Source organism: Tachysurus vachellii, chromosome 6, assembly GCF_030014155.1.
Source record: "Tachysurus vachellii isolate PV-2020 chromosome 6, HZAU_Pvac_v1, whole genome shotgun sequence".
Taxonomy (NCBI): Eukaryota; Metazoa; Chordata; class Actinopteri; order Siluriformes; family Bagridae; genus Tachysurus; species Tachysurus vachellii.
Genome location: NC_083465.1, coordinates 22515127 through 22526546, shown reverse-complemented (window position 1 = coordinate 22526546; position 11420 = coordinate 22515127). Strand labels below are relative to the sequence as shown.

Here is an 11420-nt window from a genome sequence, read left to right as displayed (position 1 = left end):
TATAATTTCAGGTTTGAGAAGATAAGTTTCTTTACATATGTCAATAACATTTCACTAACTGCAGTTTTCATAGGCTTACGTTTGACCTTAAGTTCTTTTTGACAACTGTTATAAACCTGTGGGTGCCAACCTTCATGAGCAATGTTGTAACATCTCACAATGGTCCTGAACTAAACATTCAACATTTTATTCAATATTTTTGTTAAAGTTGGAGTCAGTTTAATTTTATTCATGTAAGAATAAGCCTTTATAAATGCTAATAGGGTTTCATCTTAATTTCTCTAGCCTTATGTACATCAGCCTTACGTGAAGGCTCACCAAAGAGGAGCCCAGAATATTCCTTTATCAGATACAGTTTGGCTCACTGATAGAATAGAAAGAGATTAAAGACAAAGAGCTTAGCATAACCCTATAGCATTAAACCACACAAAGCAGACACACACTCAGGATGTCAGACTATCATTCTCCCACACACACAAACACAGTGATAAACACAGATGTCTGCTGCTTATTCCTTCTCTCGTGTACTGCATGTATGTCTGTGTCTTTGGTGCTGTTTAAATAAAACAGCACAATAAACCTTTTTTGATGTATAATATACAAAGATTAACATAATATATTTATATAATTAAAGCTTAAAAGCATAAAAACTTGCTTTACGCTTCCAATTTATTTTTGTGTTGCAGTACGTGCGTGAAAGGAAGGATGATGGATGTCTGTGGAGGAATTTAGTCGCTGTGCTAATCTCTATGTGTAATCTGTTGTCAGCTGTCATTGTGCTCTGCTGCAACCTCATTCAAACAATAGAGATAATCGTCTTTTCTGACCTGAGGATGAGGAAGAGATGGCACTTATCCAACCACCCACTTGCCCTCTCTCCCACACACAGACACAAATTATGTCTTATATGTGCACTATTATTAAAAAAGATATATTGTTTACAACAATATAACTGCTATTGTACAGGCATATAGAAATTATTATAAGTTCACTATCCAATTTCAAATCAATTATAGGAAGCTGGAGATACAACTGTACAATTCATTGTGGAATAACTAACTAATTCAATTTAATTTATTTGTATAGTGTAACAATTTTAACAATTAACATTATCTCAAAGCAGCTTTACAGAAGCATAGAAACCGAATAAAAATTTTAATGTTTAAATTTAAATTACTATATATCTCTAACATCTCTCCTTAATGAACAAGCTGGAGGCGACTGTGGTAAGGAAAATCTCCCTGAGATGATATGAGGAAGAAACCTTGAGAGAAACCAGACTCAGATGGGAACCTCATCCTCATTTAGGTGACCCTGGACAGGAAATAATGTAAATGTAATGTAAATAATGTCCTGTCTACAAAAGTTTATACTCAAGTTGAATTAAAAAAAAAAACAAGAGCTCATCTAATAGGTCAGAATTCATTACAGGCATAATATGAATTCTTTCCTGGTCATTCCTTTCCAGTGAATGACTAATGAATAGTGATTACATATACACTTATCATAACATATAAAGCTTGATGCTTTACATTTTTTTAAGTCATTTTAATCACCTCACGCATATACAACTTCTATTTTTTCCAGTTTCCTATTTTTTTTAAATGGGAGCATATTAAAGTCTATTGTGTAATAACAATGGCCTGTTTGTCTCTTTTTTCTCTTTTTTGTCAATACTTAAATTTCATAAAGATTTTATTAGGTTGGAGGTATAGCAACAACAACAACAACAATAGCAATAATAATAATGATAATGATTATTATTATCATCAACATCATCATTATTATTATTGTTGTTGTTGTTGATGATGTTATCTGTCTTATCTGTTTAAATGAACAGCACCCAAAGTGCCTTTTTTACTTCCTATTTCCTTTTTTTTGCATATTGGTCACTCTTAAATAATTGAGATCATCAAGCGTTCAAATGATGATTTCATTTATTAAGAGAAAAAAACTACTGGCCTTATGTGAAAAAGTAATTGCCACCTAAACCTAATAACAAGTTGTTACCCAACAACTACACTCAAGCATTTACGATAAACATAAATGAGTATTTCATTTCACATAGAATTGTCTTAATTCAGCCGCATTGGAGGGTTGGTGTGGATGAACTGCCTGTTCATCAAGGTTATGTCAAAGCAAATCAATCGGATATAACATACATACTCTTACATTTATCTAACCATTCTTAACAAAGCATGTCTCTCTCACACGTGCATTAGTCTTAAATGTTTCCGTATCCATAATGCTTTATATCAACAATGTCAGAAAAAAGATTGGTTGGCTAAGATTAAGTTGGCTAAGCTATGGATGGAAAAGGATAAAGTAAATCAAGAAAATCCCTCTCCCACTGCATAACGTTATTAGAAATTAAGGAAGGAAGACAAGAAGTAGAAAAGAATAGACAGAGAGAATAAAAATGAATGAGTGAAATGTCTGCACTTTTGAAAGAAACAAATAAAGGCGCTCTTCTGAACCTGCAATATTTTTAGAGCAAGAGAGAGAATGAACGACAGAAATAACACAAACAGGAAGTTAGTCCAAACACGACAGGAAACCACAGCGCTGCAAAGCTTTGCATTCATATTCCTCCCTGCCTGTCTCCCATCATCACCTGCTCGCACACTCCCCTCTTGCCTCTGTCTGTCTGTCTGTTTCTACCTCCTCCACCCAAATTCACACAATGGGAATCATGCTCTGACACACTAACTCTCACACACACATACACACACACCCACACACAGTGAGAGAGAGAGAGAGAGAGAGAGAGAGAGAGAGAGAGAGAGAGAGAGAGAGAGATTCATCAAAATTTATTTATTAAATAAAAGGACTAGGGGAAATTTACATTAAAGTCTTTACACAAAAGTTCACATAACTAACATTATGGAATGCATTAGTAAATAAACCAGTAACCAGTATTAGTTACTAAAATAACTAATATTTAATAAGCCAAATATTAAATAAGCCAAATATTCATCATCTGAATAAATCAACATTCATACCATCAGGAAGTAAAACGAATAAATATATTCATGTTAGAGAACTGGGAATATTGGGAACTGAGGCTGGAATATTTATACCTAGAGACCAGAGTTCAGAAAGAAATATGTCATCAATATATAGCATCATGCTGTGATTGAATTTTTACTTATTTATGTGGACTTATTTTTCTTTTATCTTGTGTCTTAACAGTCAACGCAGGTCTATCTCATTTACATTGTAACAAAAATCAATCATTACTCATGTTAACTACTTGGTTAACAGTACTTATGATTTATAATGCTGGTGTCTGTGGTTTGTTTATGTTAACTAATGCACTAAATAATATTAGTCGCAGGAGCCATAAAGAAAAGAATTATTAATATTTTAAACACTTTTAAAGCACAATAAAACTGTATCACATTTCATATTAAATCTCTGTAACAGTATGCAGGAATTCAAATAAAATTAGAATAGAAAAATACAATCTAAACTATACAACAGTAATGGACAATATAATTGACTATTAACAGATCAGAGTATGAAAAATCAGATAAAGAATAAGTTTATGAGGGATATGAATCAATCTCTGGTCAAAAAAGCAAACCAATAAATAAACAATAATCTTTAGTATGCCATGTGGGTTTAGTTGATCAGAAACATTATAAATGTATCTACTATAGCAAATCAAATATGTGAAAACAAATAAATTAGTAGCAAATTTATGAATTTATGAATAGTGATTATAAAAAAATCAGTACTGCTGGAAAAATTTCTGGCTAACATTATAAACTATACATTATTTTGAAATTTGACAAAATGTAATATCAGACTGGTGGTTATGAGTACCAAGTTGATCTTCGAGTAACATCCGAGCCTTCAAAAGACGTATTCTCACAAACTCCTACACTGTACGAGAGGGGCTTAAAAACCATATGAGTCATAGTCGCTGTTCCTGTTCGATGAAGGCTCTCTGCTGGGATATACTGTAAGTCTATCCAAGCCTGGAAACACAAAAAATGTTTGTATCATAGTTCCAGTGTGTGCGTTCAGTGAGCAGAAGTTAGGTAAAAATTCAAAATTGATAAGACGCAAAATTATGTATAATCAAGAGTATGTGTTTATATTTTCAGTACATGTATTATGAGTTTCTTTCACTTATTCACTACAATTTGTGAAAAAAATAAACTGAGTGTTTTGCAATCTATATATTTCTGGAAATCAGTTGGTTTGGTGATTTGTTGAAACAACAAGAACAGGTAGTCGAATGATACCTTGATGTAAAAATCTGTATTTTATTTGTGATTGGTTATCTGTACACTCACAAGCAAGCATAAAGGATGTGCGAGGAGAAAAACTCTTGAGGTTCAAGAAATTTGCTCTCTCCGATCTACCAGCATTGCTTGACTACACCCTCCATCTCTCAAGATAAGAGGTAGGTATACATTAAAGACTCTTTTTTGTTCTGGCAGCAAGGTGGTGGAATGAACTTCCCCTAGATGTCCGAACAGCTTAGTCACCGGCTATCTTCAAAACGATGGGTAAAGACCTATGTCTTCCTGAAACACTTAAACTAGCGATTATTTTCCGTTTGTTTTATGTATTTAAAAAGAACATAGTTGATGGTATCATAAGTCTGTAATCTAGTGAACTAGCGTTAATGTATTCACAGATAGAGTCTTCAAAGAACTTGTGTTCATCATAAATGCGATAAATGTAAATTTGAATAGAAATCAATTAATCAATTTGCATTGATAGTAAATTATTAGCATGCAGTCTAGATGTACTGTAGTGTTACTATGCTAGCTAACATTCAGCCATTTGGGATGCACCTGTAGCTGCTGTGGGTTATGCTTAGTAAATGTTTTCAGATGTTCCTTTATTTCTTGATCAGAAGAACGATAATATAATTTCAGGAAACTTAGGTGTTTCATTTTAAATAATGACTTAAACTATACTTTAATTCAAGTAAATTACAATAAGGAATTGTATTATTATTTGAGTAATTAATTAGTGTACTCTTATTAACTTAGATGTCTTATTATGCAGTCTGCACAGTCAGTTCACTTACTGTATGAAACATCTGCTCGGTAATAATACCGTCAAAATAATGAAAAGCATTTGAAAAAAATTCTGTAAAGTGCATTAGAAAACTGAATCTGTGGTGGACGTGTGGCCCTGTATGATTTGTTTAATTTACATTTATGGCTCTTGACATATACCCTTATCCAGAGAGATGGACAAAAGTGCTTTAAAGTCTCTATCAGTGAATACATTAACACTGGTTCACTAGGTTACACACTTAGTATACCATCAACCTAAAACTTTGTTCAGGGTTTTTTTTGTTTGTTTTTTTAAACATACACATAAAAAAAATACACATAAAATAAACACTAAAAACATACAACATTAATCTTTAGAATAAAATGGTCTAACTTTTAATTTGGTTTATTTTTATGATATAAAATAGATATTTTTGGTATAAAAGATCCTCTATTAACTATTTTTTGGAAAATGAACATCTGGAAAGGTCTATTCTGCTGATATAATATAGCTGCATCATATCTGATATGCAAATCATCTATCAAGAAAAAGACTTGCACAGCACTGGACATTTCTTAGGCTCTACAGCGATTGCACTCTTTCAGTATTAATGTATTCAAGACTCAAGAACTTAACGCATAGTTTGTTAGTTCATTTACAGACTTCTGGATGCCACATGAAATTAAGGAAACTGAGAAAATATACAATATAAATATAAAAAAAGGGGGGAAATTCATTGTAAAAAAGTACTGTAAAAATGTAGTCATGCATCCAGCATCTGTAAATTGTGTTGGATATCATGCATTTTTTATAAATGCATTATAAAAAATAAAATAGACACTTTAACTGATATAATTGATCTTAATCTTTGCTTCAATAGTAAATAGAGGTCTCTGTGTGTGTGTGTGTGTGTGTGTGTACAAACACTTACCTGGATAAGACTGCCTCTTCATTTTATTATTATTGGGCTGACTGCCCTGTCCTCTATGATATGACACTGGAAGAAAAAAATTCAAGAAAAAAAAGAATTAATGAATTAAATGAAATAATAAAAAGGATGAAAGAGTGAATGATGAACATTCTCACCACTGCAAGAATGTTCATGTATGAGTGTGTGTGTGTGTGTGTGTGTGTGTGTGTGTGTGTGTGTGTGTGTGTGTGTGTGTGTGTGTGTGTGTGTGTGTGCGAGAGAGGGCAAGGGCAAGAGAGAGAGAGAGAGAGAGAGAGAGAGAGAGAGAGAGAGAGAGCAAAATGACTCACCACTCTGACTCTGTGTTGGTCCAATCCAGCGATTCTGCTGCTTCTGTGAAACTACATCAAATGAAGACCACAGGTTGTATATATTAATGCTGAAACATATATATTCAGTATTTAACAGTATCAGTATTTAACAGTATTTAATCAGTTTTAACAGTAAACATGAATGATTTGTAGCCTGTACAAATGTGTTCCTACTAGTTTCAACCATAATAACTAAATATTTTTAATAGATCCTAAATAATGTGCTTTAGGGTGAATAACGAATAATACAAATGATTATAATTAAAATGAACCTTTCCGTGACTCACATCTATTGTGGACAGCTATGTACGCTGGCTGTGCAAATCGACAGAGAAGGACGACAGCAATCAGTGTCAGTAACAGTCCTGTTATTACTTTGTAGACAGTCAGTTCTTTGGTGCTCTCCTCTTGGGAGAAACAGAAATACAATGGTTACTGTAAATACAGTGTACGAAGTATGATTCAGTAATTTAATTGAATGTTATACACAAACGCTCACACAGACACATGCAAGCACACACACATGCACATACCTTTGCAAGTAAGGACTGTTATGTTACACAGAGCCTCATTGACCGTAGTTAGGTTTTCATGGATCATGTACCCTTTCTCAGCATTGTGCTTGAACCCAAGGAACTCTCCACATCTTCTTTCCTCACATAACTCTTTACCCAATGTTGGAGTGATAATTTTTTCAGAACACAGCTTACTTGTTTGTGTAAAATTTATGGAGAACTGTATGCTGCCCTGACACGGCTTTTTCTTTTCCCATTTCACCTTTAACCTGCCCATTATAGGCGGTAGGGTCACATATATAATCTTGGGCACAGGGCTGATTCTTGTTGACATAGTTGTAGAATTGCAAGTACAGTTAGTATTAGAACAAGCAGACGAATTAGATGAAACCGTATTTAGAGTAACTGCATCTGTAACAGAAATCACAGAGACTATGTGGTTATGAAATATTGGAAGCAACCTGAGTGACAAAACCATAAATCTTTTAGATATTATTCTCTGATAGAATATTTTGTAGTGGCTTTAGAATTGAATCTGGACAAGTTTCCACAAGAGCAGTTAAAACACTTTGCTAGTAATCAGAAAAATCATGAATTCAAACTACAGCACTGCCAGAGACCCACTGTGTGATTCCATGATCGGTCTGACATTTTTGCCCCACTGTTTTTACCTTCAAAAATATGTGTGCATGTAAATTTGAAGAAAAACGGATAAAATATTTAATATTCTTTATGCTTATCTAAAGCACTTTGTCTGACCCATTTTTGCCTGTCACAGCCCACAATAACTACACTTTACTTTGAAATATATTCATTAAAATATTTAAAAACTCTTATTTTTCATTCTTATAAATGTGTTAATCAATTTGCTTGCTTAACAAAATATATTATTATATTATTATCAAATCTTCAATAATAATTTTCAATGAGTCATCTACTATATATTATTAAAACATACATTTTCGGCGTATACTGTACCACAACATTCCCTCAACTTTGTTATTTGTACACACTCAGATTTGGATGTTTCATTATCTGGATGTCCTTAAGAACATGGAACTACAGGAAGTTCTTTTATTTTATTTTTATTTTTTGAAATTTTAAAAACGTGTTAAATCATTAGAATGAAGTTGAGTTAATTATTTGCTCATTATGTACAAATGATATAATTCAACCCAGTTACTGATTTAAGACCAAACTACAGCCACTGTCCAAAGAATCCGTGAAAAGAAATTACAGACATTTTGCATGATGACACAATGATGAAAACGATAACACAAAAAATGTTATAAGAGGTAAATGGCTGGCCAATTGTGCAGTCGTCATCCCTCAGCTGCTCAACTGCAACTTTGACTGAAGTCATAATTGAATCGGTCTTGCAAAATGAAATCATTTTAAATAAATATAATTTCTGTAAAAGATCTTCTTCCCAATACACACTGAAAGTGCTGGATTATGCTAATTAGACTCTTAACTCCCAACATGTATTTGTTTTACACTTGACGAATTTCTAATATTAACTGTAAGACGAATCTAGGATTAAAGTGCGATTTATAAATGTATATTTATCTGTATAATAAAGCCCTCTTCATTAGAATATGTCTCTGGACTATACATAGGTTATTAAATACAAAGGCTTGTATTTGACGGAATGATTCTTGCATTTTTTTTTTTTTAATTTATTTACCATTAGTAAATAAATAAATTGTAGCATAACATTAAAAAAACCTTTTAACTGGAAATCTATGGGTGAGGGAATGAACGCTTTCATAAAGCATTGCTAATAAAATGTATAAATCTATTAAAAAGATAAAAAATTTATTTTTCCCACTATCCCACTGACTGAATGTGATTATGTGTTACTGCCAAAAACACAACCTTCTAATTACATTTGCTGTTGTCACCTTGACATGACAAGCTTTTATAATGCTAGGTCATGGCGTATGACAAAATCAACATTTGCGGCTTTGCTCACATGCACTCACATTTTGTATTTCTCAAAATATGTGGCTTGAGACAGTTGCACCGTGCAAGCTCAGGCTTTGCAGAATTTTTGATAGTACGCTCAAAATCTAGATGAAGCGTGATTAGCCAGTGGCATGTTGAAAAGACAAACTTGTTAACTCTAAAGCAACATTTATTTTGGTGTAATAAAGGTAAAAGCTACTAAATACCATTTAATATTATTCATATAAAAACACTATATAATACCTTAATGATTGCTAATCTTCCTATTAAGCATGTATAGCATCAGTCATGACAAAGCAAACACTAAACTAAATTAATTTGCTGCATGAAATATATTGTTATGCTGGATTTTAAACATTATATTATAAAATTTGTGTCTTTGTAAAGATTATGCAGTATATTGATGCACTTTTTCAAAAAAGATTTCACAGTTCAAACACAATAGACGCAACAGAGATAATGCTATCGTAATTATGTAATTAAAATGCTAACATAATCTAAAACTCACTGATACGACATTAATTATGTTATGGTGAGGTAATAACTCATGTAAATGGATCAAAAATGTCTGAGACCACGTCATTTTGTAAAAGCACTATACATGAATAAAATCAAATTGAAAATATTAAAATACATAAAAATACCTATTTTTATGCAGACTAGATATAGGCAAGGGATTTATCTTCATGAAAAATGTCCTTGTGAAATATATCATATAAATCATATAATCACTAATAGACCATCTAAGCACACAGGATTGAACCAATCACATCTGTAAACCAGCTATTTATTGAGAGACCATTTAAACTATAAATTTAATCAGATTTTACGATCAAAATACATTTATACATATATTGGACACATAAATATATTCTGGCTTTATACTGAAGGCATAGAGCTCATTATTTACACACCACAGCTATTGATAAGCCTTTGCGAATGAATCAATCATTTGTAGACTGATGCAAAAACAAAAACCAATTGCAGATTGTGTTTAAAAATTTTCTAGAGTAAAAGTTCCTATTGAAACATTTGCAAAATATTGATGCGTTCAGTAGAAACGAAACAGCAAGATGAAGTATATAATTTTTCCAGTGCAGGAAAGCTGGTGTCTGGTCATGACATATGACAAAAATCAGCATTTGTGCCTTGCTGTTTTCGTACATTGCATTTGAAGACTTGCTTCATTCTGTAGTACTTTTCTTTTCATGTGGCTTGAACACAGATGCACTGTGCACAATCAGGAGTTTTGAAGGTGCAGTCAAAATCTAGAATGGTCTACAGTAATATATTGATTAGCCAGTGGCAAACTCCTATTAACTCCTAAAATCTAAACCCGCATTAATATAGGATGAATCTTTTAAGCAGGTTCAAGAATTAGATGTGATAATAAATCAAATACTGAACTGAATACATTTCTTGCTTTAAATATACAGTATTGAGTATCAGGGACTTGAAACAGTGTCTTATTGTCTAAAACTCAATGATGAGGAATGGTTAGAATCTGAATAATATTAAATAGGACTCTAGCTATCAAAGGCCTAATTGGATTATTAATATTCTAGCAATATTGTGTTGAATGCAGTTTTTCACAATACACACCCATTGCAACATAATTGTAAATAAATCCACATAAATCCACAAATTTTACGGGTTTATTCAAGTGACCTTGATCCAGGGCAGAACCGATCATGGAATATCTTTGATATGACAGATTATTCAGCAAAAATATTCTTTGCTTACATGGTGTTGAAACATAGATCATGGCCCATCTTTTGTAAATATAAAGAAATAGAAAGTGGTCCTCACCAGCAGTGATGAGAGCAGGCATGAACACCAGCAGAAAAATGCGGTCCATCAGTAACTATCAGAAAATATGAAGACACCGAATTGAGAATAGAATTTATATTCCAAATATATTGTTTCACAATTATTCAAACCTTATTTTTCCTGGTAATTTAAGAGCTGAATGCTGAGGTGTCATGGATAGTGTATTTAGTGTATGTAGGAGTTAAAAGAAAACAAAATTAAAAAAAAAAAAAAAAAGAAAGAAAGAAAGAAATAGACTTATCTAAAACTTCAAAACAAGTAGCTTTGTCTTTGAAGAACAAATAAGGTCTCCGTTCCTTAAGATACCATCTTCCTGAACCACAGCAAATCAACACTTGAATTTTTACACATAACAGGCCCAGAATGTGTGTTTTCCATTAAATTTTATAAAACTGAGTACGTTACAAATTTTTAAGGCCTAAATCTCAACCTAAGTAGAATCGCTGTACTTTTCATGACTGAAGTTTTCATTTTAATCATTAAATGAAGTCTTTACAGTGAATTGATCGCAGACGGTCACAGAACACACATTAATAAATTGGAGGGAAATGAATCTTATTATAGAATTACATATCCTTTTCCGTGTTTAACCAGCATCCCACACCAGGATTTTTAGATTCAATTGCGTCAGGTGTCTAGAGATACTTAAAAGAATATATATAAGATCTTACCTTAGCTGAAAAAAGCATGTAGCAACATACAAAGCAACAGATAGAAATGAAGTCAAAGGAAACAGGCAGAGGTGTTAAAGCTATCCTTTTTTCATTTCTCCTCCCCCATCATCTCTGTCTAACTCACTCTCTC

General features: G+C 32.6%; 1 protein-coding gene across 1 annotated transcript; it reads right to left on the bottom strand.

The window, feature by feature from the left end:
* Positions 1-2799: 2799 nt before the first annotated feature.
* LOC132847568 (T-cell surface glycoprotein CD5) lies at positions 2800-11395 on the bottom strand. The gene is made up of 7 exons (XM_060872971.1): positions 11288-11395; positions 10596-10650; positions 6837-7229; positions 6591-6710; positions 6283-6333; positions 5954-6019; positions 2800-3983 (listed from the first exon to the last, which is right to left on the bottom strand). The coding sequence occupies exons 1-7, from the start codon at positions 11303-11305 to the stop codon at positions 3904-3906; spliced, it is 783 nt and encodes a 260-aa protein (XP_060728954.1). The 5' UTR covers positions 11306-11395; the 3' UTR covers positions 2800-3903.
* Between the last annotated feature and the right edge of the window lie 25 nt (positions 11396-11420).

What these genes read in the sequence shown, in the direction of transcription:
- LOC132847568 (XM_060872971.1), bottom strand. An exon ending in AACAGTCCTTACTTGCAAAG is followed by an intron (nt 6,711 to 6,836) that starts GTATGTGCATGT and finishes GTTTCTCCCAAG; the next exon opens with AGGAGAGCACCAAAGAACTG. An exon ending in GAAGAGGCAGTCTTATCCAG is followed by an intron (nt 3,984 to 5,953) that starts GTAAGTGTTTGT and finishes TTGTGTTTCCAG; the next exon opens with GCTTGGATAGACTTACAGTA.